The sequence below is a fragment of the Daphnia magna genome, linkage group LG4 (assembly GCF_020631705.1).
Source record: "Daphnia magna isolate NIES linkage group LG4, ASM2063170v1.1, whole genome shotgun sequence".
Lineage (NCBI taxonomy): Eukaryota > Metazoa > Arthropoda > Branchiopoda > Diplostraca > Daphniidae > Daphnia > Daphnia magna.
This window is the reverse complement of record NC_059185.1, coordinates 11,231,059-11,257,680: the sequence shown is the minus strand read 5'-3', so window position 1 is coordinate 11,257,680 and position 26,622 is coordinate 11,231,059. Positions and strand designations below refer to the sequence as shown.

The following is a 26,622-nucleotide window of genomic DNA, read 5'->3' as shown; positions in this document are numbered from 1 at the left end:
CATGGCAGCTTATTAATTATCACTCTGATTCCTAGGCGGTCGGACAACACTATTACGTTTTATACACTGAACCAGCCATTTGATTCCTTCATCCACACCATCCCTGAAAGTAGTCAGAAAATGAAGTAGTTGATTAACAAAGTTCTGGAATACCCATACCCATTCAATGCAGAAATAGGCATCACCATGCAATCCCTTTGACCTATTAAATGGGCATTTTGGTTAAATATGGGCTTCACTTCACGTACACCCATACTATCCTGAAGATCTTGTTTGTTTGCAAGGACAAGCAAAGGGATGCCCTTTAACAGCTCACTTGCAATCATTTTATCTATGAAAATTTTGCAATAAGTACAAGTTGCATCTGTTGAAAACTTGATTGAAGTTACCAAACACAGCCTTAGATTCTTCAATTCTGTCACGAGCAAAAGCATCAACCTAAATCAATATATATTTTAGCTCAATGTGACTACAGCTTAAGTATATTAAAGTTACCACATAGATTACTGCATGTGATTCAGCATAGTACTACATAGAGTTAAACAGAGTTAATTGAATATTTTTAAGTAAAATCCATTTTCAAGGCACTACCTTGTCCCAGAGGGACTGCAACTCCTCTTGACCACCTAAATCCCAGAAATTCAAACTGCAGCCATCGGTTTCGATGACCCCTATGTTTAATCCAACTGTTGAGGTAATTTTATTGGGATTAAGTGCTTTATAATTTTTCGTGAAGTGGGTTTTGGCTGCCTCTAGATATGTCTGTACAAATTCTGGGTATTAATTTACGTAATGCTCTATAAAACAAAATATATTACCGATTTTCCAGCATTGTCTAAACCCAATATAAGAACGTAATATTCATCTAACTGAAATAAGTATTTGTAAAAGCCTGATAAAAGATGATACATTTTGACAATTTGAAAATTTACACGTTGTTTATTTTGACAGTAAGATACTTCCGGAGTCCTTAACAGCTGCCCCAAGACGTTGCCACTGTAATTTCTATTATTTATCGAAAAATCAAAACCTAAATGGTTTACTAATTCATAAACTTATAAAAATATAAAACTAAAAATTTTTTTCTTTAGGTTAGAGAAGCAATTCGTTTTATCGATCGCATTACTTTTGACATTGCAACGGCTGACTTCGGGCAGAAATTCTAGATGCGTCATGGCCGACGAATATTGCAATATCTTTTTTGTGGTGGATTAATTTGTAAACATGTCTGATACTAAGCTTCCAAACCCGAACTCTGAAGACGTTGTTGAAGAAGAGCTGAGAAGGTTACACCTACCAAACGAAACAGATGTTATTCCTGCCGAACCTCTGTCAAAGTAGGTTACAATAAATACTGTCTTTGAATGGCCTTGTATATTACCGAACCATTGTGCTTTATTTACAGGCAAGAACCTTCTGAGGAGTTGTGCGAAATATGGAATCGGTGCTTGGTAACGCCACCCCAAAGCCGTGTAACGTCGTCCCCTGTTTTTAAGACAATAGCCTCTGTGTACAAAACAAGCTCTTCAAAATCAAGACATTCAAATACTAAACCGTTGTTGAGGAAAGCCAGATTGCAAATTGTGAAGAAGTCGAAATACCTAAGGAAACCCAAGCTTAACTTCATAAAGTTCAAAGATCAAGGGACCTTCATTGCATCTGATGATACCTTCAGTGAAAGTGACACCAGGAATCAAAACTCACGTGTGTTTCAGTCATCATGTTCACAGCAAGCACTAAACCCCTGCCCAGAAGAGGATGACACCACCATAGAAGAGTTGGCAGCCTACCTTGATTGTATTGTTTACATCCCACGGAAAATGTCTCAGATGGCTGAGATGATGTACACATAGTTTATGTTTTACAGGTATCAAAGATGCATGTATGAAACAACTTGTCATGTATGTAATTGCAGGGTACCATGGTTCTGGCTGTTTTCTTCATCAAAATGTGAAAACTGTTCATTTGTAGAAATTCTATGAAATCATTTCATTCAACATTCAAATACATGTATCAAAATTTTTCTTAACATTTATTGTAAGCCTCAATCTTCAGCAGGTCTTTTGAAACCTCTCTTGAGAGATTGTTTAGAAAACTTTCTTGAAATAGTCTTTGTGAGTGAAAGGGTTTGTGCAACCTCAGTAGCTGTCACATCAGCATATTTTTCATTCTGCAATAAAGAATCTTCTTTTTGTGGATGTGGTGACATAAATCTATTCATAATCTTTTCAATTTCTGGATTGGCACCCTTGAAGCTCATTCTGCCAAAAGAAAGATTTTCACAGGCAGCATAGCTTGATTCCATAAGAAATTTGCTCCTAGATAAAAAAAAGATTTAAAAAAATATTATGTGGCATCTGGAGGACATGTGAGTGTACCAATTGTGACTTACCCATGTGACAACATAGCTGAGGTTATTTCGTTTGCAAAAGCTGTTTGTCTTTCTTCATCTTCCAATTCCTTTTCAGTCTTCTCTTTTGTTCTTTTCATAAACTACAATAAGAACATTTTGATAAGATGCCCATGTTTATCAAGTTAATTAATAATTATATACCTTCATTTCAAGAAGATTTTTAGACAGGAGCAATTTTTTCCTTTGAGGGCCCATATTTTACTTAATCACAGAACGGAAGATGAATAGCCGAAAAATAGCTTATTTGTTTATTCAATTAATCTTCAAACGGGGCACACAATGAAAATTTTAAGATCGGAGTCTGAGTAATAAGACAACGTTTTATAAAAATAACACGTGTGGCAGACTACCAAAAGGGAAGGCAACAATGGTTAATGCCACTGAAATGTGGCTGTACTAAGATACTTTGAGCTTATCCAAACCGCAATGGCGGCGTTGGCCTATAGCGGAATCTGCAGTGTGCAGACTCCACTTCAGTTGGTCCACTTCAAGTTGCACTTGCTCTTTGCCCACGAGAAAACCCAACGTCGATTATGTCGCAATTTCACAGCTTAGTTTTAATAAACCTTACATCGAACACATGTTATAATCACGGTAATCTGAGGGTTATATCAGAACAATCAAAGTAAATTGTAACTAGAAAGTGCAGAAATTCTTGCAATTTCAAGCTTCGCCACGTTTCAGCTTGACGAAAATTTCCCTATTTCAACATAGGCCTTCTGCATGCGTTTCTTACTTTTTTTGTTATTTGGTTTCTTCTTAGGATCATTCCCACGAGCCAATTGTCCATTTAAAATAAAATAAAAATCTTGCTATCGATTTTCCCCAAAATTGCAAAGCTAGAAAGTAAAAGTGCAAGTAATTCAAACCATTTAATAGATAAATATGGACATTATGGAGGGTTGGGAGAAGTTACATAACTATTACCTTGATTTTGGATTTAAAAATTGACTTTTTTGCTAATTGTTCTTGTTGTTTTTCTTAGAACGAAACGTTTTACACCTAGTTCTCCTGTATTGCTCAGCAACAACGAAATACTGGTAATTACGCAGTACGCCAATAATGGCCGTTATGGAAGAACAGATAGGAAATCACGTTGTATTCACCCCAATTTTTCAGGATTGTGCCGATTGTGTACGTATTACCTTACGTTTTTTCCATGGCTTGGTCGATCAGCTGTTTGGCAGTTAGCCATGACGTCACACGCTTCACAACAAAGCCACGTTACACACGCTGCGATGTTAGTCAACACAAGCAAAGTCGGGGATACCAACTTGCTCCTGCGTCAGACAAAGACCTGAGCTCGAGAACGACAGTTGTGCTTCTGGCTCCTCCGAAAAACTTCAAGAGAAACGTAATTTTTATTGCTGCTCAAATTGAAAAAATTCTTTTATGTTGAACTTTTCGTTCTACGATCAGCACAATGCCTTTTTATGCAAAAGACTGGCGTTCACCTGGCGAATCTTGGATCAAAACCGAAGATGGCTGGGAAAAGCTGAAAGTCTTGGAAACTAATCGAAAAAGATTAATTTCTGAGAATGGTGTTTTCCACAGGTTAGTCTAATTTTTCATTTATGTTCTTTTCTTTGTTATTGTACTCGCTGTTGCTATGACGTTCACTCGCTAAATTGGTGTTTGCGTGTTTTACCTGTCCAGCCAATGACATCAAGGCCAATGGCGAACCTCTCTAGTTCGTGATGCAATGATCACGATTTCATGCACAAAAAAAAAAGAAAAGCAAAGCCAAAAGTGAACTACGTCTTGTGCTCTTTCAGGGTCGTCGATTTTTCTTTTGTTTTTAACTGCATGACAAAAATAACCGGATGTGAACGTTCTCTAAACCTTGCGTTCCTTCGTGAATTTTTTCTTGTTTGTATTTTCGATTTCTTCATTCGGGGTTTGTGACGAACTTACAGCAGTTTATGATAAGATTCTTTGGCTCTTGGCCATTTTCATTACGTCTTGCAACTAGTCGATGGGGTTAACGGCTTGTTTGTACTACACGCGACCGTGAGCCAAAACGCTATTACGCCGTCTTGGGGAATAGTTTCACGCCGAGTTGATTGATAATCAATAATCGGACTTTAATGGTTTCTTTTGCGATTGGAATTAGATACTCCGCTGGACAGGCTCGAGCTGTAGGCTCCTTACGCTCGGTCGCAACGTTTTCCTCTGGTGTAGGGAAAATCAATAGAGCGTCCTGGGAAACGTTGCCGTTGTGTTTTCACCATTTTTTTTTCTTTTTCCTAGCATCAAGCATCGTCTGTTATGATCGAAATTGTGGAATTGAGGGCACAACAACAAGCCATCCGAAATTGCGCAAAAATAAATAAATAAGTAATTCGAGCGAAACTTGTCTTAAAACGGGGGTACAGATAAACTAACGGGGGGAAAGTTTTATGCCTTTCTTCGCCCGTGAGAATGGTTACAATGTTCGCTTGACTGCCTATGCGTGTCCTTAAAAACTGAAAGGAAAATGAACGATAAATGTCGTGTGGTCAACTCTAGTCGTTTTCTATAGCGTATCACGCCAACCAATTTATCGAGTAATTACGTCATATCACGTGGAAAAATTGAACGTACATTGTGTGTTGTTTATCATTAATCCAGGCCAGCAGATGACGATAAAGAAAACTGCGCACTGGATAACAACCAGGAAGGACTCGATAAAACAAAAGGTGAACTTTCAATGTGACTCAGCAGTACATATATGGCACATATGACATTGCATTGAAAACTCACACGTTGTTTTTGTTTATTCATCAGGTTGCCTACCACCCCACTGTCAAATCACATTAAAATGCACAAAAGAGGTATGTGTGTTTTCCTCTTTTTGGGGGGGTCTTTTTCATTGATATGATCTTCACGCCGAGAGTCACGAGAGCTGATGGTTGTGAAATATTAGGTGGCTGGTTTCAACGGGTTGAGCGACGCCCTGCGTCGCCTGGATTTCCGCAGCGCCGTTCACGATCACAGAAGATTTCCTTACACAGCAAAGCTTCTCGAATTGTTGCTTTCCCAGCACAGGATTACCAATCTATCTGGCTGTGCTCAGAAATCTGTTCTTAACGTCCTGGAGGAAATTGCAGTTCAAGGTACACGCCGTCCCTACATAAATCTTTAATGACGTGAAAGTCTAAAATTATTAGGTGCCGATCAAATTATTCCGTTCTTTTTCGTTCTATAGCCCAAGGAAGCCAGCAGAACGTGCATGTTCTAGTCAAATTACTAACCGATTTGCGTACAATTGTGCGCGGTGATTCGTGGTGGGGTACACCGTTGGGCTCTTCACAATTGTGGGGTAAACACGTTCGTACTATCGATCGTATAGACGCCATCGCTTCAAGCATTCGCCATGCTGAGGTATACACATTTTCCTGAATAATCTACTACCTTACCCAACTTTCGCTCAAATGACAGTTGCTGCTGATAGAGAAAGTTGTTTTGGCAGAACCTTGCAATTGTGCGTTTAATAACCTTCTCGTTTGGTTTACATAATTAATTGCAGTCGGTTCCTGGCAATAATGGAGGAGAGGACAAACCAAAATTCGAAGATTTGCCCGAAGAGTGCGTCAGAGAAATTCTATTTCGTTTGGCTGATCACAGGGACTTGCTGTCAGCTGCGGAGGCGTGCGGAGTAGCCCAGAAACTTAGCGCCGAGCAACGTTTGTGGAAGCGTCTTTGTCGCTTTCACTTCTCGCCCGTACAAATTAGTTTTGCACTGAGAGAAATACAGAAAGAGCGAGAGAAACCTCCCTTGAACATGACATTGAATAAGAATAATCGTAGTAGTCGAACGCCTCATCCGTATCTCAACAGTAGGCGCAGCCCCGTCCGCAGTCATGATTCAGAATCTTCTAAACCGGAAGAGGTAACCTTGCAGTAGACTTGTTACTATTTTTAGATCGTAAATTTTGAAGCTTCTCTCCCCCAGTTACTGGATAATGCTTCATCGACAGACACTCGGGGTCGTGTTTCCAGTGCTTTCCACGAGCATTTGAAACGCTACCGTGAAAATCTATTGGGTCTGCAAAAGGAGAAACAAGAGTCAAATCATCTGCAATCAGTCGGCAATGCTAATCATGTTCGATTGGTAAGCTTCCAGGACGTCAGGAACCATTTCGATCAACGAGGAATGCTTGATAATGAACCTAACAGCCCCCAGAGTACGCCCCGAATGAATCAGCTTCCGCCTAGGAGGAAAAATAACGAGGAAGATGATGGCACTTCTAGTAATCAGACTCCTTTGGAAACAGACTGGGAGGATGTCTTCCATCGTGCGCGCAGGTGAACATCTGTTTTGCACTATTTCTGGAAAAGAAGCTGGAGAAATCTTTAAAAAATAAATCTTTAAACAATTCTAGGTTATTTGGACTGCGTGAAGACTATGCCGAAATTCTCCATCTGTGCCGCAACTGCCGTTGCCTATTTTGGAAAACGTACGGACATCCATGCATAGTCGATCATCAGCCGACAGATAACAAGTCTGACGAACCCAGCTGCAACCCGGAAACTTTTTATGTGCCCATACCGCCTCAAGCTTTCCTCAAATTTTTCTCTCTCTAAAAATGCGACAGTTTTTCTACGCACAAAGTTAAAAGAAGACTCTTTTTTTGACAAACATGCCGGAAGAACATATATTTTTCCCTTTTTAGGTTATTGGTTCGCATATCAAACCTCCGCATTCTCTTACTCGGTATTGGGCGTAAACTATTTTTATTTTGGGAAACGCGCAATGGGCTCCTGGAGGAAAAAAAAAAAGAAATGCTTAAAGAAGATATTAAATCCTCAAGGATCAAACTAATGATTTTTTAGCTGTAGTCTCATGTCAAGTTTTATAAACAATCATTTTATTGTGTCGACATTTTAACTGTGATAGTTTTGTTTGTAGTGATCGATAAATCTATAGTCGATCTTTATTAAATATTTTTTGTCATGCATGACTCGATTCTTTCCTTTCGTATTGATGTAGTGTTTTTGACGTACCACTTCGAGCGTCTAGAAGAGATTGCTACATCATTCTGCTGTCTTGCACTTCAATTTTTTAGAGTTTACGGCAGTCGTTGATCATTGAGTTTGTATCTTTAGGTACGGTATCAGACTTTTACATATCTATAATAGAATAAACGGTTCTCGGAGAGTCTTGCAAAGTGCCTTCTTTTATGTAAACTTTTCGGCAGATGTTACATGTTACGCTGTACGTGGTGTACCAACCACCCTTCTTTATAAGACATTGAACATAATAAGCACTTGAGCTGAGATACTGAGATATAAACTGTTTAGAGAAGGATGCGTAGCGTTCAAGGGTCAACCAGATTTCCAGATACACCATGCAGACAAGTTTGATGCCTAGAATGACGGAACACGATTCAATATGTTGTGTCTGAGGGAATTCAGAAAAAGAAAAATATCAAATTTCCAAACTGACGTTGAAGCCGAGGTAATATTCAAAGAGTAAAATTAGCCACAAGTGCGTTTCTGAAGGGCCAAAATGAAACGCAAAAAATAACGTGGATGTCAATTGAGGAATTATTGGCTGTTGGATAAAAGCCAACGTTACAACACGTATTTCTTTTTTGGCAATTATATGGCTGGTTTTAAGCTATGATTGGCTTGGGATTTGATACTAAATGTTCTCCATTCTGTCACGCAGAGATTCCTTGACTGCTTTCGGACAAATACGGAAGAGGGCCCTTCCTGTTGTAGTTTTGGAAGCTTCTCCGACTAATGACATACATATGCGTCTGTAAAACAGTTTGCACGCGTAGGGGTAGGGCGCGAGCAATAAGATTTTGGCAGCTTTCCTTAAACCAATTGGCTTTGTGATTGGAGTCACGTATACAAAGAGACACATATAGCTCTGCAAACGTGGCTTGCAACAATTAATTAATATCTGAAACAGAATCTTAAATGTTTCCTCAAGTTTTAATTTGGTTGTAGTATGTAATGACACGAAAACTCTTTACGATATAGCAATCGATTATTTATTCGATATTCATGAAATCGATATCCACATTTGTTTACAAAAATGACACGACATAGGCAACGTTCAGCCGAAGTCGAAACTTGCTCGACCACTTGTTCATTTCTATTCATATTCGACCAGGAAGTAGACGGACACTATCGGCATGCCTAGCACTGATTTTCTAACTTACGGCTATGCAGCCCTCGTTGCCACAGGAGGAATTATTGGATACGTTAAAGCCGGTATTTATTCTATAATTGGATTCTTTTAATTTTTATCTGTTGGTGAGACGATTTCTTCATTGAAACGAAATTCTCCGTCCGTCAGCCTTTATGCCATAGAGTACTAAGTATGGATTATGATACAAGTTTATACATTTTGTGGTCAGGATTACTTTTTCGTTAACATTTTCCAAAGATGTTAATTACTGCAATATTATTCATACTTTCAGGAAGTATTCCTTCTCTTGGTATGGGTCTCCTCTTTGGTTCCCTTATTGGCTTAGGAGCCTATCAAACCTCAAATAATCCAAACAACTACTACACAGCCCTCGGCACCAGCATTGCATTGGGAGGTTTCATGGGAAAGAGGTTCTTGGACAGTGGCAAAATGATGCCAGCTGGTCTTATAGCAGCAGTAAGGTAAACGTAAAAGTTTCTTTTTATATTTGTATGAATTATAATTGATCTCATTTTAAAATACCAAAATTTTTTAGTTTGTTGATGGTCGCCCGTTTTGGTGCAAGAGCACTCGGCTTAGTTTCAATTAAGAACGACTAGCCCGAGCGTTATGAAGGACTTTTTCCTCAACATAACTCAAAAGAAAGATTCTTTATTGCTGCATGCGTAGTTGGGATAAAGTTATAAACAATACATCACCTTTATGTTCTCTTGCACACAACAGCTTCACCTATTTGTTTATTTTAGGTTAGTGGCAACTGAGTCATTGATCATTTCGTCGTTCTTTTCAGAGTTGTCCGTTTCGAAACGATCAAAGAGAAATCTTATTTGACCGTTGGCTACCTTTTTCCTGGAAAGATAAGATTAGGTATGCACAAACACAATTCCTAGGGATAAAATGGACCTCATTCGATCACACGATAGTGAAGATTCGAGACGAAAATAAACACATTGATGAGGTGAATAAAAATACTTTTGTTTTATTTCTTAGTTTATTGCCCACTACAAAATGTCTCTAATTGCATTCTGTAGATGTTACCATACTTAGATTTAGAGAGGGAAAAAATGTACTAAAAATCAGTTGGGAAAAGTAATTTGTTTATTTACAGTCAAAATAGGCTTTTACTGGATGGGAATTTTATGGAATAAGGATATGATGGAACGAAAGTGTGACAAAATATGGATCAAAATTTGGACGAGAATTTTGAAGCATATTTACAACAAGGGAATTCAAATGTGACGGAATATGGGTTAAAATTTTAACGGAATTTTGAAGCATATTTACAAGAAAATTAGCAAGAGACAAAAATGCAAGGCAGAAAGAGTTGTTGACAGAACTCTGCCACCGTAACCCGAGTCTTCACAAGTCGGTGGTGGACAGAAGCTCCGAATACAATTCCCATACCTGCCGTTGTGAAATTCACCAATGCTTTTCACCAGATGTTCACGTCAAAGAGAAAGAGAGAAAAGGTGAAATGTGTACAGCCAGTTGAGCTAGACATTTTCAAACGAAGTTTGTGGGATATTGTGCCATGAATTCCGTCATGCTGTTCACAGAAGGTAAAACAACCATGTTGCGAGCAGGGGGGTTAACCCAGTCAACTTTGAAAGTACCTGGAAGCTCAAGTAGTGTGACGTGATTTGGGTGTACTGCCTCACCGTCAACGAACAACTTCAGCTTCAGCTTACGACCATCAAGTGGTGTTCCATCGTAGAGCAGGAGTGCTTTGCGAGCGTCGTCAGGGCGGCAGAAAATGATGCTTGCCTTACCGGAGTAAACTCCGTCCTCATTCAAATGCATGCTGAAGAATTTAACTGCTCCAGCAAGTTTTTGAAAGTAGGCGACAACTTCTTCGCTGGGCACCGAGAAAGGAACGTTCGATACGTGTAAGTACTCGTCTTGTGGTTCTGCTTTGACTTCGTAAGTTGGCTGGGGGACCGAAAGGTCTAAGGCAGTCCATAACAAACACGTAGGGAAGGAAAGGTGGATGCCCTTCTTCTAAGTGTTTCAAAGACTTTTTGTTCTCTTGATGATTTTCAGAGTTGGGATGGATCAGTTCAGCGTCCACGGATGCGGAGGCGACAGATGTCTCTTCAGAAAGTGATGCCCCCAAAACAAAGGGGGAAGAAAACGGGGTTTTTTTCTTTTTCCCGGGGCCCCAAAAAAAGAGGGGGAGGAAGGGGGGTTTTTTTCCCAAAAAAAAATTTCCTTTTCTTTTCCCCCTTCCCCCTTCTCTCCTTCCTTTTTTTCCCTTTTTTTTTTTTTGGGGGGGGGAAAAAAAAAAAAAAAAAAAAAAAAAAAATACCCCCCCCCCCCCAAATTTTAAAACAAATAAATTTCATTTTCACCTTAATTATATACCCCACAAAATTATTAAAAAAAAAAAAAAAAAAAAAAAAAAACCCCCCCCCCCCCCCCCCCCCCCCCACCTCAAAAAAATAATTTATTAAAAAAAAAAAAAAAAAAAAAAAGAGAAAAAAAAAAGAAGGAGAAATGTTTTGTTTTTGGAGAAAAAAAAAAAAAAAATTAGCTTTTTTCACCTTAAAAAAAAAAAAAAAAAAAAAAAAAAATGTATTGGGGGGGCGGGCCGGGGGGGGGGGGCTGGCCTTCCCCCCCCCCCCCCCCTTTTTTTTTTTAATATTTTTTTTTGTTTATATGATATGTTTGGAAAAAAAAAAAAAAAAAAAAAAAAAAAAAAAAAAAAAAAACACTTTTTTTTTTTTGGGGGAAAAAAAAAAAATTAAATTGTTTAAAAAAAAAAAAAAAGGGGAAGGGGCCCCCCCGTTTTTGTTTAAAATTAAAAAAAAAAAAAAAAAAGGAAAGAAAAAAAAAAAAAAAAACAACAGGGGAAAAACAAAAAAAAAAAAAAAAAAAAAAAAAACAAGTTGGGGGGGGGGGGGGAGGGGAAGAGTGGCATTTCGATGAAGATGGGATGGGAAGGAGATGAAAATGAAGCCAAAAACTGAAAACCGGAGATTGGAAAACGGATGTGGGATGGAATAGTTCTGAAAAGAACTGTTGGTGACGTAGTTCTGAAAAGAACTTTTGGTGAAATAGCTCTGAAAAGAACTTTGGGTGAAATAGCTCTGAAGAGAACTGTTGGTGAAAACTGGAGGAACTTCGATGAAAACACGGGTAAGTCACGAGGCAAAAAACAAGAGGTAACTGCGAGAATTCTGAGGAATCTGCGATTAACATTACAATAAACTAAATTTGATTATGTATTTTTTGGTAATGGTGTCATTGCTAGCAACCGCCATTGACGGTTTCATTTGTAATTTTTTGAAGGTAGTTATTAAGCTGCGGTATTTCTGTCAATGAAATTGGTAAGTTTGACGTTTTTCCCATATAATTCAAAAGAAAAATTAATTTTTCTCTTGTAAATTCTAGATATAACTATTCTATAACTCTGGCCAAAATATTCAAAATTGGCGCTCACGGTAAAATTAAAATACATTGTGCGGAACAAATCGCAACCGAGCAAGCCACATTGGCAGTCAGGCACATGTTATGTCGGTTTGTGTATGGTGTTTGATTCTGAAACAAATAACTCCATCGATCCATTGAATCAATATCCTGAATCCCCATCAACATTAAATGATCGTGAAGATAGTCGCGGTAAGGTTATCCTTTGAATATTTCAGTTCAATATATATATTCAAAAGATATTCAAAAAGAAAAAGTTGTTTTTCTCTTAACCTAGGGTTTTAATTTACCATACACCTTTGTTAATTAAGGCGCGTTTTGGCGTCTACCTGGTTGATAAGAAATAAGGTTGATTTTTTATAACATTAATCTGGTTGAACTGAACCAATGTTTTGGGACACTGATATTTTGGGCATTCAACGATTGGAAGAAAAAAACTTTGAAGAGTAATCAGTTGGGACAAGGAAAATGAATCGAGAATCGACAGAGTATAAATTATAATTAAATTTGCAGCAATAGCAGACAACCTAGATAGAGAGAAGGGGAGGGGTTTTAATTTTTCATGGGTACACAATTTAAAACTTTCTTCCCGGGTTCAAAACCCGGTTAATGATTTCCAACCCCCAATCAGTGACGCCCTTAATAAAAAAATTTTTAACTCCTTTTGTTTTCAAGCCGCCTTTTCCAATGGGGTGGGTATACCGGTTTGCCCATCAAATCCGCCCAGCCCCTTTTTCAAATAATTGTTTTTTGTGTAACCTTTGTTAATTAACAGGATGGAAGACAGGTTAAATAAATAGTTGAATGCAAAACTGGGGAAAAAAAAACTTGAACTTTACCGTTTATCGCTAGATGTCGTAAGAATGTCTTGTCAATGTCAGTGCCCGCCAAAATATTAAAAAAGTGGCGCGCATTTACATTATCATTAGCGTACCTAAAGGTGTTGGAGCAAATGCTGTCGCCTAAATCAAATCGTTATCAGGTCTTTTACTTCTAAATTCAAAATTGAATTCGTTTTCAGTATTTACTTATCTCATTTTTTGTTATTCAGATACATTTTCATTTGATCAATTCCTCATTACAGTAATCAGTCAAAGGTTGTTATTAATCTGGGCTGGTGCCATGCTCTCTGGGTTTCAATGTGTTTGGAAAAAGGCCGTTTCTAATCTGGAGAAGAAAATGACAACACTTATAACGTGAGTGTCTTTTTTAAACAGTATATTAGAGTGGGTAAACTATTTAGTCCCAGTTTTGTGTGTCATAAACATATTCTTTGATTGAGCTGCAACTGAATTCCACAATGAACAGACGAGGGTCAATCAGAAAGTAAAAATAATTGGAAAATTTTCAGATAGCAGTTGTACAAAGAACCAGATTGACAATATCATTTGTACAAAAGACTCATTTGGCTTGGTTGAACTCCCAAAAGCATGATTCAACATTGTTGTATTAAAAGAGCTTTAGGTTTCGTTACTGTACAAATGGATTAGGTGGGAAAGGGCAACAAGAACCCTTCCAGAATTAACATCCTCATAGATGTCTGTAAAATCTTTTGTTTGGTACTCCACTGTTGTTCAGATAGCGTAAGGCAAATCTAAAGTTCTTTACTATCAAAGAATTCATTTCTTTCTTTTGTTGTGATTATTCCTTTGAGGGGCAAGCAATGTTGTTTTGAACATTGTAATGTGTAGGTTTCTTGATGATCCACCACTTGACAAAGTTTGTTGCCTTGCAGAACATACCATACCATTCGTACTGAAAAAGCCCATTAATTTGTAGAAAATGATTATTGTTTATTCTTTCTAATGGTCTGATTTGCTCATTGCCTGGTCACTAGATGCTCTTCCTGTGTACCGTAAGATTCTTATGCCCATCTCAATGCAGCATCTCAATGGCTTTAAACTCGATGCTTATTTAACAAGGGAAGGGGGTCAAACTCGTTTTGACAGAACAACGTACGTACATTAATGCTTTATTTTTCTAAACCCCGAAAACAGTTGGCCAGATTAGCTTTGTTGGATGACTCTATTCCTGCTTCAGTTCAAGTAAGACCCACCAAAAACTGGGAAAGTAAACATATTTTGCTTTTTCCTTTTCTTTTTGCTCGTTTCTCTTTCCAATTTTTGTTTAACTGACAACGTCAAGTCGCCAGATCGTCACAGACTTTAAAATTCTCCTGTTCTTAATCCTCTCGTGATGCTATAAGGATTAAGCGTGCAATTACCATTTTTAATATACCACATCCTTCTTCTCGATGACAGATGGGAAAACTAGGACAGAAAGTTGTGTTTTCAGGTTATTCAGCGTTAAAAACCACCACGTTTTCTCACCGTTGGTTGATTCATCTAACCGAATGCAATGCCACCTACATCCTTACCTTTTTGTTCTCGTGATTAGAGGTCGACGTATGTACGCCATTGCATTCTCGTTCGATTCATCTTCTTTGACTCTGTCATGTTGTACGTCATTCCTTAAGTTATTCCTCTTTCTAACTATAATCGCGCTAACAACAGGACAGGCTAAACGAAATGCTTCTACTGTGAAGCGAGACTGAGTTACATTTTATTAAAAATAGCAGTACTCGTACAAAAAAAAACACGTGAAATATATAACAACGCCAATCGTTGTTGTGTATTGAGCATAGTACCAAAATCAATACAACAAAAAATTAAAATCTCTGTAATATTCACAAGTTTCAACAAGCGGATCGCACCTGGCCAATCAGCATATAGCGAGAAATATCAAACACAATCACGATAGAGAGTTGGGAGACTATATGTTTTCGTATACAAATGGAATGGTTGTTTTCACGCTTTCGAAGCAGACGACGAGAACGCGTGATACGTAGAACTTGGCGGGTAGATGGACTCGGTGCCGACGGTAGCCGAACGTATTTTCACGCAGAGTAAGGCCGTCATGATGCACGAAACAACCAAGACGATGAGAATGACTGCGAGGCCGACGATAAAGCTGCTTAGAGCCATGCAAACATCCTCTTGGTTCGTCAGACGATTGCCTGTGCCAAATGAACAGTTTATAGCTACCATTGATCGTTTATGGCAATATATAGGCGTATTGTTAAGTGCGTTTCGTACTCTGATTGATTGACCGATTGTTTCGATTAAAAATTTTGGCCGTTATTTTATTTTTTTTTGGTTGCCACAAGTGTGGATTTTATTTATTGATCAATTCAATTGTAATATCGTTTTGGTATTCTGTTGATTCACAGTCGTAAAGAAAAATCAAAGTGAATCGAATTGATGATTTTCCAAATGATGAGACAATTATTTTTTTTTATTGTAAAATGTGAAATTCAGCTGCGCAGTTTGGCGAACATTAGCTAAAGGTATAGGCGTTGGTTAATTTGCTTGGGATGGATTACAATTGCGATTGCGAGTAGGTAGTAATTGAAAAAAAAAATTTAAAAGTCCACTTCTTTTTCAAAAGAGACACGATAGGAATTTCGGAAAAAAGACATTTACGATATGTCACATAATACTGGTACAAAAAAAAAATACTGGCCGTTTCGAATCGTCTTCGTTTATCATCGAAAACAATCAGTCAACTCGTCTTTTAAAAAAAAAATAGTTTTTTTGTTTTTTTTTCCTTTTTAATTGTGTGTGTGCGGAAGGAGGGGTGACAAAAATTCAGACACCGTGAGCGGATTTTGTGCCCGTGCGTTTTCTCTTTGCTCTTTGTGATTTGTTTACTCACCCGTGGTGAGAGTCACGACGGAATGGGAATCCGGTTTGTAAGCGATATCCTCGTTAGAGATGACACGAAGCGATCGGCGCAAACGGACGTCCGAAACTTCGGCCGTTGAATTGTTGATGCTACGGCGATTGCGATTGCGGATGTCAAACTATGGGGATAAAAAAATGTATCCATCAATATCCGTATCGATTTAAAATCAAAAAAGAAAAAAATGGGTTCGATTAATTTATTCTATAATTACGAGACTGGCGTCTTCAGGGCAGACATCGCATCCGTTTTTGCACAGTTCGACGTTGCACTCTAGGAAGACTTCCATCTGGTCTGGGAATTTGAATGCCTGGAAGAAGGAGAATGCGACGAGAGACACTCCGGGCCGGCCGGTTTCGATCGTCTTTTGCCAAGGTCCCATCAGTTTCTTCTTGAGGACGCAGCCGTTCTTGTCGGTCAGCGTAACGGCGTTGGCGCGGTCGCCGTCGTGAGCGATGCATTCCTGAACCTGGACATCGAATCCTGGGTCGCCTTCGATAGCGACGACCATCGTCAACGTGTCGCCGATCTTGACGAGGCCGTTGACGCTCGGTGCGTTCGGTCCTTTGCCGATTTGAATGTCCATGCTAGCCGTAGCCGAATCGCCGCTGAAGCTGACAATCTGCGTGTCCAGCATGTCGATGTTGAAGGCGTACGAGACTGTCTTCTCCAGTGATCCTTCCCAGAAGCATCGGATAGAGCGAGACGTATCCCAGATCTGAGGGATAATTTGGAATTAAAGTTTTGCTTTCCCCCTTTTTGTTTTGTTTTGTTTGAATGTTGACGTATTTAAAGGAAAAGTGTGTTGCACCTCTTGAATGCCCGGCTCGTTTTGAATGATGATGACGTTTTCTAGATAAGCCTTTCCACCGCTGGCCAAAGCGTCGACCCACTGCGATCCGCACGAATCCAAACGGATGGTAAACACATACGAATCGCTATTAGTTCCGTAACGCACGTGATGGCAATCCAAGTTGCTATGGAAACCCTATTTTAGTTGTCAATAGTATTTTTTTTTAAAATTTGAAACCGAGCTTTTTCTTCTTGACTGGGCTGTCACACTACCTTTGAGTAGATCAAGCCACCGAAAGGTCGATCGAATTTGATTTTAACGACCATGGATTCTTTAGCGCAATCGACATCCAGCGAAGCTATTTGCGCCATTTGGACCGTAGGCAATTGAGGCATCAGGGCCATGTTCATAGTAGGTGGATCGACAACGACCGGACCGACGGTCGGACGAGGTGGGAAAGAAAGGATGGACGGCTGGGTGACGGCAACGGGCGGTAGAGTCGACCGGAGCCGTTGTGGCTGGAGCGATGAAGGCCGGAATGGTCACAGGTCGGATGGGTTCGATGATGATGACATCTGGTGGAGGCGGGGCGGCCGTTGTGGGCGCACTGGTGGGCGGAAGATAAGCTGTCGTCGGATAGGTCGGAGCGAACGTTGGCGGAGGTGCGGTCGATGCTGGGACAAATTGTTGGGGTAGCGTCACTGCCGTTTGTACTGCGAACAATTTAATTTCACTTTTTCTTTAAATTGATTATTTTTTTGTTTGTTTTTTGTTTTGTTTAATTGCGAGATTTTAAGGCAACAGGTGAAAGTCGCCGGCAGGCGGGAAAAAGGGAGAAGCAATCAAAATGTTTTCATGAGTTTCGCCGCGTCAGGCTCGATGAATGAGGCAACGACCTCATTTCTCTTCTTTCTACCGGGTTTCGATGACGACACGGTACTGTTCCAACAGCACGAACCAGCGGCGGGGAAAATCTCGCATTATGTATAGAAACAAGTTAATACTCTCTCTCTCTCCCCACCCTAGCTCCCATTTTAAAAGACATCCATCATTTTATTTTTTTTTTTCAAGTCACGACTGGAAAAATGGGGATAAAAAAAAACATAACACCACAAGGCCCATCACATTCTAGACTGTACTGTAGGTGTTACGATTTAGACTAGGTCTCGTGAATCACGACAACATCGAAATTCAAAGACGCACGACGACATGGAAATGTTTTTTTTGTGTGTGGAGTGATCGACTTCCGGCCCGCGCAGGTTCTGCATTATTTAGCCTAAATTTGCGTATTCTATAGAGAAATGAGATGTTGTTTTGTCTGACAATGTTCGTGCATAAATAGAAAGTATTGCCCCCCACACACACTCGTTAACGAAATCAAATCAGACGAGGCCCTCTAGCCTTTTGAAACACTCTTGATCGAGGTCACGCATTCATAATTTTTTTTCTTCTGAATTCGATATTCGAGATTGTATATATAGGAAGCAAAAACAAAATTTACCAAGTACCCGCATAGAAATGGGAAAATTAAATCGAAATTCGTGTGTTTTACCTGAATTGCTGGCTTGCGTGGGCAGGAAGAAAGACGGGGTCGGCTGTTGGTACTGATAGCCAGCCGGTTGTTGACGCAGAATGCGGATGCCGGAACCCGGAACATTTGGAGTTTTTTGCTGGACGACAATCGGATGAAGTCTCTCGTGATGTTTCAATTTATCGGCGTTGATTTGAGCCGACAGCTGGCCATGTGGAAGGCCCGCCAAAGCGTGCTATCCTCCCCACACACACACAAACAATTGGAATTGAATTGAATATTGAAATTTAAAACCCCAAAAAATGATAGAACTTACCCCCAAGATGAAGAGAGCCAAGAAAATCCTCATGATGTCTAAACGATTGTTTCTTTTCGTGTTTTGCAGGAAAACAAACTAGACGCACACGACCTGCCGCAGAACAAGACGAACCGAACAGATTGTCATTAGCATCACAACTGAAGGAAAAGGTAGGAAAAACGTTCTCTTCTTCCGTGCGTATCGTGTTTCGAGGCCTACATAACACAGTAGCTACTAGAAACTCTCTGTTTCTTTACTCCACCGCCTCCCCCCCTCCCCATAAAAAAAAGGCGCAAAAAGGAGAGGAAGAAGCCTCGTCCAAAAATCAAAAAATGGGAGGAGAGTAACAAACGAAGGAGGAACAGACTGGTGGCTGACCTACATTTTGCGCTCACTCCCGATCTTACCGCACAGTCACGAACTCGCTCGTCTTGCCGAACTCTCTTTTTTTTTCTATTTCGCGTAAAGATGGGGGTTGCTTTTTAAAAATAGATGGTTAAAGGACTTTCTGCTTTGTTTACGCATCTTGATGGCATTCGATTTGGTCGGGATGGAGCGCGTGAATCAAAAAGGGACTCGTGGTCGGTTAACCGCGATCAAAGCAAACCGGTTGCGATTGTGTGGTTCTTTTTTTTGTTGTTGTTGTAGATAAGAACATGTCAGCTATGCATCGATACGTGCATACATTTTTTTCTGTTGATTGGGGTGGGAGATTTTTGGTTGAATTGAGGTGCCATTTAAATGACGAGGCGATGCGGGATGCATTTAGAAGGGAAATCCTAGAATGCCTCTAGCAATGGGTCAGTAAAGGCATGGATGCAACAACCAAAAACATCTGAAATATTAATCCTATTGTGTCGCCACCTGGAACGAATGATGTGTCTTTTTGGCGTGAAAAATAATTGCACGGTACCACGTGAGGAAATTCAGAAAGAAAAGGGAAAAAAAAATCGTAATACTCACGTAATAATAGATTGAAATTCTAGGTAGAACAAAATGGAAATAAATTGCTGTTTTTTTTTTTTTAAAGAATAATTTTTTCTTGGAGGAGATATCTGCGTGTTGTGGAACTCGGAGCCGGTTGGGTTCTGAGTTGTCTCTACTCAGATGTTTGTAGCTTTTTATAGGCGAAAGGAGGCCAGTCAGGGCCTTCCTGAGTGCATTACACATGTACAGCAAGAAGAGCATCATCCCGCCCCTCTCTCTCTCTCTTTGTTTAGTCTCTTTTTTTCCACATCTGAAAATATAGTTTTCACTTGTGCTGTCATACATCAGATTTCGTGTAAGAAAGATCAAGAAAAAAGATGGTTTGCATGTACGTGTACCCTTTACACACAGCAGCTATGTGCCGTCCCATTCGTCCAGGTCGCCTACGCACCTCAACTTTGGTCCTAGATGGCACTCTCTTAGATTGTAATAGTATCTATAGTTAACTATTATTACAAGAGGGCCAATATTTTTATGCTGTTTGATTTAAAGTTTCCTTTCTCTCTTCGCTGGGTGATGAGTTGCGCATTGAAATGTCCTCGATTCGACTGTCGCGGTGTGTCCTTGTCTGATTGAATGAATTGTACAAATAATTGCGTAAACTCCGTACACAGCATAGAATCTCTTTTTTTTTTTTTACCTTGGTGTGAAAAAAAATGACAGACGTTAGTGAAATTTAGTTTTTTTACTAAGAGAATTCTCGGTCCATGGGCTATACCGACTCGTAATTTGCGGTCCGTTCGTGTAAATGGACGTTTGCAGTATAATGCGCCAGACATTTTCACTTGTTTTAATATCCATTTGAAATTGTTTTTAAGTTATGCGTGGCAGACTGACTCACTTTAGATTTGAATGTTTACTTATAAAGTTAAAAGCTTTTTAAAACTGTATGGGATGATCATCTGACATAAAGAAAAGAATGAGGACGCGGCTTTATTTCTGACGATGACGTCGTGATTACGATATGAAAAGGCAAGTAGACTCTAAGCATCGCACCAGATCTAAATTAACGTCCCCCTTCCCCCTTTTTTTAATGTCAGTCTATTTTTTTTTCATTCAATGTCGAGTCACGCATCCTTCACTTGAACGTGAGGCACATTGCGCTGCTCTCACTTGTACCTCATTAACAATTCGATTTACTTGTCGTTGGCTTATAGTTACGAGCTCATACAAATCAGATGATGGAAACGTATAGAAATCGACGAATCTCTTTATATTGAATGATTAGCACATGTCCAGTAATTTGTGTCATTCCGGACATGTTGTCTGAACAATGCGCTGAACAAAAATTGGCCGTGCCACCACGCTATATTGTCAGAGTCAAGATGGAAAATGAAAGTGGGATTGAATTCGCGGCTTTCACTAATCATCTTTAAAACCAAGGCGGTGTGTGTGTGTGTTTAACGATCCCATACATAGTAAGGCACCGTCGCAGCTGATGAAATTGTTTGCCGGTCATCAGATGCGCATGTCGTACGCGTGCGCACTTTTACCCGACGCGATTTTTCTTTTTTGATAAGGCAATTGTTTTCCTGTAATGTTTACCTTCTTTTCTCGAGCCCAGTCGAAAGAGAAATCCAATTCTTAGTGTCACATCCCTCGTCGCTGTTCTTGCGCAAACAAGGAAATGTTTGAAATTGTCCGTCTCATTGATGTTTGCGTATGGACCCCGCACGTTGCGTTTGTTTAGATCGAATGAAAAATTTAGGCATGAAAGAATAACAAACTCTTTGTTGCTATTCTCTGCCTGTTTCATTCAATTTCCTTGTGCATTAAAAACAAACGAATGGCGCCAGTAGAAGGTCATTGTATAACATCATGTCCCAGTGGCGAATCAAAGAATTGGGGATTTCTCTTCTCAAGTGCGCGTCCTCTACGAACTGTTTCACTGTGCGTCTTTCCTTAGCGTTCATTGGTGAGCCCAGTGTTTCGCTTTCAGGACTGCGTGACACGGCAAATGAAGTTTTCGACATTATAACTTGAACGAGAAAAGAAAGAAGGGCTCCGTTCATTTTCGCTCTCAGCTGGGGTCTTCGATATAATAACGCTGTCACAGTCAGAACAAGTGATTCATCGTTCAGGATTCATATAGCTGCGCCCCCGTTGTAAAGAAGAAGAAAAAAAAAGAAAAGGAAATCCAAATTTTCATGTGAAAGTCTGGGCTGTTTGTTTACAGTGAAACTGTTTACGTACGTTGCGGAGAAAACACGTTCAGAAATAAAAAAGAACTTCTATTCTAGGTAGAGTAGAGAAAGAGGCAACGATGGGGGCCACCGTGGTCCGTCTGTAAAAGAGACGGACGAGTGGCGGAAGTAACCGCGTGAGAACGAGAAATGTGTCAACTTTTTTCTTCTTTTAAATGTCGACTGTCTCACCAGCGTGAGTCCTGTCATCCTTTTGAAAAGAAAATGTAGCACCAAAGAAAAGATTAATTAAGTTATGAATCCTGATACACACACCTGTAATATACCAGGTAAAAAAAGAGGTATGGAAGAATGATATGCCGGGCAGACGAAAGTGTGTGATGAACGACCATTTTCATTATTATACGGACCATCCTCTCTATCTCCGTGCGTATATTAACAAGATAGCCATCTTTCGATGTATACAACTAGCTTAGCTGTCGAGACATGTATTTTCTCCTTCTCTCGAGATAATTTAGTTTTTTTTTTTTTTTATTACCAGGAGAAAGAAGAAAATATTTTTTTTCCCCCAGCATTTTCTCCAGCCAAAGTTCAAAACCTTCAAATGAATAAAGGTTATATACTGACATCTAGTGTAGACTATAAATGTATATCTTACTATGTATTTTTATTGCCAAAGCCGTAAGGTTAATTTTGTTGTATATGCAATCACGAAACGTACTATTTGTGAGGAGGCTTTCTATTCATGTTCCAGCAAAGAAACCCCTTCCCCGCCCTTTTTTTTTTTTGAAATAACGAGAGACTAACGTTTAATGATGTCACACTTTCCATTCGAACTACCGAGAGAGCAAATGCTCGTGATTTCGAACGGATCTTCTTCGTACACATTCGAAACAATTGGTACAAGAAGAGTAACGAGAATCTATATTTTTTCCGGTCACGTTAGAAAGTTCGAATAATGGGGTTTTATTTTGCTTCATTTTCTTTGACTTTCCAGGAGTTTGCTGCTGGAAAAATAAAGATGATGATATAAGCATAGAAGCCCTAAAGCATTTACACGTATATGACTGTCAAATGTTTTTTTTAAATAAAAAGGGGATTCTCTTTTCAAAAGGATTTTTAAACATATATTTTTTAAAGCTACCAAGAGCATGACGTGACATAAATTGACCATCGTTACACACGTTTACTTACTCTCTCTCGCTGGAGAAAAATGTTCACATCTTGAATTTCGTAATTAAATAAAGTCAACTTTATATTGCACTTTCATCGTCGGATGCAAAGGAGAAAGCTTTTTTGAGTGTCGGGTCAGCGTGCGGGAAGAGCAGAACAGTGTCCATGGCGAAGATTATACTTCAAGTCAAACGTGGCCGAAAATGAGTTCCAATCGGGAGATGCTGTCAGGACGTTCGGAGCTTTAAAAAGAAAAAGAACGATATGATTCTTGTGTAGACATCGTGTCTGATCATTTCTGCCATTCGTGACTACACATTTTGGCTGAGCTCATTCAATAGCGAGATTGAAATCTCTCGTCGTCATTATGCGCTCATTACATTCCCGCGTGCCAATGTTTTCCTCTCGGCCAGATTCTATCAGCCACCTGGCCCCCAGAAGAAAACGTTTGTTCGGCATGAAAAGGAATGTATACTTTTTTTTTTTAAATCGAGCAATTCCTTTTGAAAAAGAGAAGAGAAAGGGGAGCAAATTGCAACTCTCTCGCCAATTGCTCGTAATATTCACGTACGCGTCTAAACGTTGTGCTGCAGTGTCGCCAACCCGTTTTATTTTGAATGGGTGCAAATCACGCGAGTTGCGGTCGATATTGTTGTATACTAAACAACTGCCATTGCAGTGCAGTTGGTTTATTTTTTTTTTAAATGATTAGACCTAACGAGTGTACAAAAGAAAATGTGAACGTTTAATTTTGAAAAAAAAAAAAAAATTATGTTTGAAAATTTACTGATTCAAAATGTGTGACAGTTGTTGCAGCACAGAAAGCTGGAAGAAATATATTGCGTCGCCATCATGTCACAGCCCCGGAAATCGTCCGTGACTTCCTCTTCAATGTGTTACATTTTTTGTTTCTTTTTCGGACAGGAGCGAAAGAGAAACTCGGTGTCGTTATTATTATGCGACTTTTCTTCGTAAAGTCTTGTTCACTATATACTTTCCACAATCAGCACTGACAAGACGAATGGGATACTTATGAAAAAAAATAAAAATAAACTCCATATATATTTACGTATATATCTTGATGATTTCAGGGGACATGTTTTCCTTCAAATATCTATTGGCTGTATCTTTATTTTTGCAGAGGTACTAACGTCTATACGGTGCGGTTATTGTTTCTGTTTTCAGTTCCGTTTTATTACGGTGGTTGACACACATTCTTAATGTAGATTTTAAGTTTGATGCGACTGCTCGAACTGCATGTAAAACTTGAAGAAAAAAAAATAGGCGGGGAATGAGTGTTTTGTCCTCTGGTGCATGCTAATTCGGCTTTTGCGCACAAAGTGGACTTTCCCGCACTGTTCCGCACCGTAGGTTCCTCGGGGATTAGACTCGTGCGTCACACACTAATTCTCCCCCCCTCACCAAATGTGATGAACTATTAAAACAAAAATGTATTCAAACTGTGTGAAAGGGAGTTTTAATTAAGTTTAAGCGGCGGTTGATGCAATCAAATTTGTCCAGCGTATTATAGCCTACTGGAATGTCCCTTGTTTATCTGAAATCACGTTCAGTTGTTTCAGGATGGTAATTTCCCAGTGGGTCATTGTTTAAAAGAAAGTGACAACTTATCTTTATGATCCTCTCTTGTACGAGGCAAAATAAAGTAGTTATTAAAATACGAATGGCTCGGGGGCTAGTGAGTTAAGGTGATTCCGTTTTTTATTTCATCCATTCATCTTACTGCTACAATTCCAGGAGATGTTGTGCAATTTGCTTGAGGCAACTCGCTTTTTTTTAGGGGGGGTGTTCGCTATCTGTCAGCGTAATGAAAGAGAAACAAATGATTGCGTAATTCTTCGCTAAATATCATTAAAAGAGAAGCGAAAATAATTCCCCAAAGTTGCTTCATTTAGTTTTGCGCTGTTGCCTGCTGTTCCACGGTTGATCCCTATAAAAAGAAATGTAGAGCATTTACGTGCCGTCTCAGCATATCATTTTATGCGCTATTTGGTAAAGAAAGGAAAGGTGAATCGACTCTTTTAATTGCGGGATTCATTACTGGAATTCATTTTGGTTAAAAATGAAGCTGACGAATTATGTTTTGATGGGTAAAAAGAGAAATCATTTCGAAGGCGCTTTCCACAATCACTATCAAGGCGAATAGAAAATTTTTGCAAATTCAGCCACATAAGAGGCCAATGTTCGGCATGCACCACATTACCGAGGGTTTTTGAACGCTAAACGACTTTGCTGCCTCATTTTACACGTATGTAGGCTATTCTGGAGATCGGGCAATGCTGCAGCGTGTACAGTCAACAAAAGGTACCGTCAACAAAAAATAAAACATAAAAATGGCGAATCATTATGAGATTCCGAATTGGTAAATATTTTAAATAAGAAATGTGCATAATGTAGCAACGTAACCCGATTTCTTTTTTCAAGGGCTGGTAAACCGACAACTGGTTTGCACCTTGATGTGACTAAAGATGGGAAACTTATCCAGGTAAGACGACCGCCTCGTTTGTTAATCTACGACTGTTGTTGATGCTCTCTATTACCGGCTTAACGCTTTTTCGCTGGTCATTCTTTTTCTATAGAAACTTATGATTGATCAAAAGAAATGCTACCTCTTTGGACGAAACCCCCAAATGTGTGATTTTTGCATAGATCATGCCTCTTGCTCCAGGGTATGTTTCTATGAATTCTTGTTTACTTTTAGTATATTCATTTTTATCTATTTAAAAAATTCACAGGTCCACTCGGCACTTGTGTGGCACAAGCACCTGAATCGTGCATTCCTTGTTGATCTTGGAAGCAGTGAGTTAAGCACTCTTTAGACATAATTTTACTAAATCTAAAAAAAATTTTAAATTTTTAGCTCATGGAACATATATTGGCTCAATGAGGGTTGAAAGTGAAAAACCCACTCAACTTCCAGTCGATAGCACATTTCATTTTGGTGCTTCAACTAGGTATTACATTTTGAGGGAACGGCCACAAAACGCCCCCAGACCAATTTTGGAAGAGTTGGAAGAAGAGGCAAAAAGTGTGCATCAAGATGGAGGAAAGCTTGGACTTCCAGAGTCAGAAATGGAGTTGGACGTAATATACTTTCTATTTACGACAACAGTTAGATTTTAAAATAAAATTCGACGTTTATTCCAGAACTTGACAGAATTCAATACAGCGCACAACCGACGGATCTCCATGTTGGGTATCGCAGACGACGATGGCGATAACAGAAATCCAGGTGGCAAAAGAAAAAAGAGATCCATCACATTCAATGACGAAGAGGAAGTCATCAATCCGGAAGATATAGACCCGAATGTGGGAAGATTCCGTAATCTGGTTCACACTTCTCTCGTCATCCCTACAAAAGTAAATAGAACATACCCAAAGAACTTTAAAGTGACTGTATCAACTAAGGTTTCTTTCCATTGGCACTACTAAAGCGGATTAAAAGTGAAACTTTGGCCAGTGGAGGAGGATCTTCGAGAGAGCACCAGTTCCATCGTTCTTTAACATCCTCGTCTGGCGTGGAGGGACTGTATGGAGGCCTACCACCTGAGATGGGTGAATCGTCTGCATCTCATTTGACGTCTCAATCCGCATCTGCTGGACTCTTCTCATCGACTCTAGCTTCTAAGCTGGGACTGCCATTAATGCCTAACCCTGCCCCTGACGTCGACTTGTCCGCCCCATTAGAACCGGCTGCAACACCGGTGTCTTCCCGAGTCAATGTCGAGTTCGCCCAACCTCCTGCGGTAGAATCGGATACTTCATCCGGCTTACCCAAGAGAAAGAAATACGCCAAAGAGGCATGGCCGGGTAAAAAACCGGCACCCTCACTTCTTATGTAACAATTCTCAGCTCTCCAACTTGTCATTTTCATCACGATTATTATAATTTTTTTTTTTTTAATAATAAAAACAAAAAGAAAAAAGAAAAGAAATTTGGATGGAATTGAACCA

At 39.5% G+C, this 26,622-nt stretch overlaps 7 protein-coding genes and 2 long non-coding RNA genes across 9 annotated transcripts; 5 read left to right on the top strand and 4 right to left on the bottom strand.

Moving 5' to 3' along the window:
* LOC116920013 (ADP-ribosylation factor-related protein 1) lies at nucleotides 1-988 on the bottom strand. The gene is made up of 6 exons (XM_032926074.2): nucleotides 819-988; nucleotides 592-762; nucleotides 496-528; nucleotides 390-438; nucleotides 160-331; nucleotides 1-103 (listed from the first exon to the last, which is right to left on the bottom strand). Exons 1-6 carry the CDS (start codon nucleotides 909-911, stop codon nucleotides 13-15), a joined length of 609 nt encoding a protein of 202 aa, XP_032781965.1. The 5' UTR covers nucleotides 912-988; the 3' UTR covers nucleotides 1-12.
* A 157-nt stretch (nucleotides 989-1,145) lies between these two features.
* Nucleotides 1,146-2,029, top strand: LOC116920015. Its single transcript, XM_032926076.2, has 2 exons — nucleotides 1,146-1,337; nucleotides 1,406-2,029. The coding sequence occupies exons 1-2, from the start codon at nucleotides 1,225-1,227 to the stop codon at nucleotides 1,851-1,853; spliced, it is 561 nt and encodes a 186-aa protein (XP_032781967.2). The 5' UTR covers nucleotides 1,146-1,224; the 3' UTR covers nucleotides 1,854-2,029.
* Nucleotides 1,975-3,533, bottom strand: LOC116920017 (M-phase phosphoprotein 6). The gene is made up of 4 exons (XM_045172410.1): nucleotides 3,341-3,533; nucleotides 2,555-3,252; nucleotides 2,393-2,493; nucleotides 1,975-2,318 (listed from the first exon to the last, which is right to left on the bottom strand). The coding sequence occupies exons 2-4, from the start codon at nucleotides 2,606-2,608 to the stop codon at nucleotides 2,045-2,047; spliced, it is 429 nt and encodes a 142-aa protein (XP_045028345.1). The 5' UTR covers nucleotides 2,609-3,252; nucleotides 3,341-3,533; the 3' UTR covers nucleotides 1,975-2,044.
* Nucleotides 3,534-3,618: 85 nt separating this feature from the next.
* On the top strand, nucleotides 3,619-7,553 carry LOC116919992 (F-box only protein 25). The gene is made up of 9 exons (XM_032926038.2): nucleotides 3,619-3,767; nucleotides 3,833-3,967; nucleotides 5,024-5,091; nucleotides 5,180-5,226; nucleotides 5,319-5,508; nucleotides 5,601-5,776; nucleotides 5,922-6,284; nucleotides 6,348-6,700; nucleotides 6,778-7,553. The coding sequence occupies exons 2-9, from the start codon at nucleotides 3,837-3,839 to the stop codon at nucleotides 6,977-6,979; spliced, it is 1,530 nt and encodes a 509-aa protein (XP_032781929.2). The 5' UTR covers nucleotides 3,619-3,767; nucleotides 3,833-3,836; the 3' UTR covers nucleotides 6,980-7,553.
* On the bottom strand, nucleotides 7,461-8,319 carry LOC116920026. The gene is made up of 2 exons (XR_004392130.2): nucleotides 7,842-8,319; nucleotides 7,461-7,762 (listed from the first exon to the last, which is right to left on the bottom strand). It is a non-coding gene; the product is annotated as an uncharacterized LOC116920026 (long non-coding RNA).
* A 139-nt stretch (nucleotides 8,320-8,458) lies between these two features.
* On the top strand, nucleotides 8,459-9,273 carry LOC116920018 (transmembrane protein 14C). Its single transcript, XM_032926080.2, has 3 exons — nucleotides 8,459-8,620; nucleotides 8,830-9,019; nucleotides 9,094-9,273. Exons 1-3 carry the CDS (start codon nucleotides 8,542-8,544, stop codon nucleotides 9,155-9,157), a joined length of 333 nt encoding a protein of 110 aa, XP_032781971.2. The 5' UTR covers nucleotides 8,459-8,541; the 3' UTR covers nucleotides 9,158-9,273.
* Nucleotides 9,274-11,469: 2,196 nt separating this feature from the next.
* Nucleotides 11,470-13,181, top strand: LOC123471271. Its single transcript, XR_006645593.1, has 5 exons — nucleotides 11,470-11,884; nucleotides 11,949-12,176; nucleotides 12,760-12,771; nucleotides 12,837-12,966; nucleotides 13,036-13,181. It is a non-coding gene; the product is annotated as an uncharacterized LOC123471271 (long non-coding RNA).
* Nucleotides 13,182-14,584: 1,403 nt separating this feature from the next.
* LOC116919991 lies at nucleotides 14,585-19,360 on the bottom strand. The gene is made up of 8 exons (XM_032926036.2): nucleotides 19,311-19,360; nucleotides 18,366-18,458; nucleotides 18,071-18,284; nucleotides 16,791-17,231; nucleotides 16,537-16,713; nucleotides 15,940-16,443; nucleotides 15,699-15,846; nucleotides 14,585-15,000 (listed from the first exon to the last, which is right to left on the bottom strand). Exons 4-8 carry the CDS (start codon nucleotides 16,926-16,928, stop codon nucleotides 14,792-14,794), a joined length of 1,176 nt encoding a protein of 391 aa, XP_032781927.2. The 5' UTR covers nucleotides 16,929-17,231; nucleotides 18,071-18,284; nucleotides 18,366-18,458; nucleotides 19,311-19,360; the 3' UTR covers nucleotides 14,585-14,791.
* LOC116919994 (nuclear inhibitor of protein phosphatase 1) lies at nucleotides 18,386-26,599 on the top strand. Its single transcript, XM_032926040.2, has 8 exons — nucleotides 18,386-18,517; nucleotides 24,926-25,031; nucleotides 25,094-25,154; nucleotides 25,249-25,338; nucleotides 25,405-25,468; nucleotides 25,530-25,753; nucleotides 25,817-26,029; nucleotides 26,104-26,599. Exons 2-8 carry the CDS (start codon nucleotides 25,003-25,005, stop codon nucleotides 26,509-26,511), a joined length of 1,089 nt encoding a protein of 362 aa, XP_032781931.2. The 5' UTR covers nucleotides 18,386-18,517; nucleotides 24,926-25,002; the 3' UTR covers nucleotides 26,512-26,599.
* The last annotated feature ends 23 nt before the right edge of the window (nucleotides 26,600-26,622 follow it).

What these genes read in the sequence shown, in the direction of transcription:
- LOC116920013 (XM_032926074.2), bottom strand. Translation starts at nt 911, where the DNA reads ATGTATCATCTTTTATCAGGCTTTTACAAATACTTATTTCAGTTAGAT. An exon ending in TAGACAATGCTGGAAAATCG is followed by an intron (nt 763 to 818) that starts GTAATATATTTT and finishes GAATTTGTACAG; the next exon opens with ACATATCTAGAGGCAGCCAA. An exon ending in TGCAGTCCCTCTGGGACAAG is followed by an intron (nt 529 to 591) that starts GTAGTGCCTTGA and finishes AACTCTATGTAG; the next exon opens with TACTATGCTGAATCACATGC.
- LOC116919994 (XM_032926040.2), top strand. Translation starts at nt 25,003, where the DNA reads ATGGCGAATCATTATGAGATTCCGAATTG. An exon ending in CATTATGAGATTCCGAATTG is followed by an intron (nt 25,032 to 25,093) that starts GTAAATATTTTA and finishes TCTTTTTTCAAG; the next exon opens with GGCTGGTAAACCGACAACTG. An exon ending in ATCATGCCTCTTGCTCCAGG is followed by an intron (nt 25,339 to 25,404) that starts GTATGTTTCTAT and finishes AAAAATTCACAG; the next exon opens with GTCCACTCGGCACTTGTGTG.
- LOC116919991 (XM_032926036.2), bottom strand. Translation starts at nt 16,928, where the DNA reads ATGAACATGGCCCTGATGCCTCAATTGCCTACGGTCCAAATGGCGCAA. An exon ending in ACGAGCCGGGCATTCAAGAG is followed by an intron (nt 16,444 to 16,536) that starts GTGCAACACACT and finishes ATTATCCCTCAG; the next exon opens with ATCTGGGATACGTCTCGCTC. An exon ending in GCCCTGAAGACGCCAGTCTC is followed by an intron (nt 15,847 to 15,939) that starts GTAATTATAGAA and finishes TTATCCCCATAG; the next exon opens with TTTGACATCCGCAATCGCAA.
- LOC116919992 (XM_032926038.2), top strand. Translation starts at nt 3,837, where the DNA reads ATGCCTTTTTATGCAAAAGACTGGCGTTCACCTGGCGAATCTTGGATC. An exon ending in GAGAATGGTGTTTTCCACAG is followed by an intron (nt 3,968 to 5,023) that starts GTTAGTCTAATT and finishes TCATTAATCCAG; the next exon opens with GCCAGCAGATGACGATAAAG. An exon ending in CAAGCATTCGCCATGCTGAG is followed by an intron (nt 5,777 to 5,921) that starts GTATACACATTT and finishes AATTAATTGCAG; the next exon opens with TCGGTTCCTGGCAATAATGG.
- LOC116920017 (XM_045172410.1), bottom strand. Translation starts at nt 2,608, where the DNA reads ATGGGCCCTCAAAGGAAAAAATTGCTCCTGTCTAAAAATCTTCTTGAA. An exon ending in AAAATCTTCTTGAAATGAAG is followed by an intron (nt 2,494 to 2,554) that starts GTATATAATTAT and finishes TTCTTATTGTAG; the next exon opens with TTTATGAAAAGAACAAAAGA. An exon ending in TCAGCTATGTTGTCACATGG is followed by an intron (nt 2,319 to 2,392) that starts GTAAGTCACAAT and finishes TTTTTTATCTAG; the next exon opens with GAGCAAATTTCTTATGGAAT.
- LOC116920018 (XM_032926080.2), top strand. Translation starts at nt 8,542, where the DNA reads ATGCCTAGCACTGATTTTCTAACTTACGGCTATGCAGCCCTCGTTGCC. An exon ending in TATTGGATACGTTAAAGCCG is followed by an intron (nt 8,621 to 8,829) that starts GTATTTATTCTA and finishes TCATACTTTCAG; the next exon opens with GAAGTATTCCTTCTCTTGGT. An exon ending in GGTCTTATAGCAGCAGTAAG is followed by an intron (nt 9,020 to 9,093) that starts GTAAACGTAAAA and finishes AAAATTTTTTAG; the next exon opens with TTTGTTGATGGTCGCCCGTT.
- LOC116920015 (XM_032926076.2), top strand. Translation starts at nt 1,225, where the DNA reads ATGTCTGATACTAAGCTTCCAAACCCGAACTCTGAAGACGTTGTTGAA. An exon ending in CCTGCCGAACCTCTGTCAAA is followed by an intron (nt 1,338 to 1,405) that starts GTAGGTTACAAT and finishes CTTTATTTACAG; the next exon opens with GCAAGAACCTTCTGAGGAGT.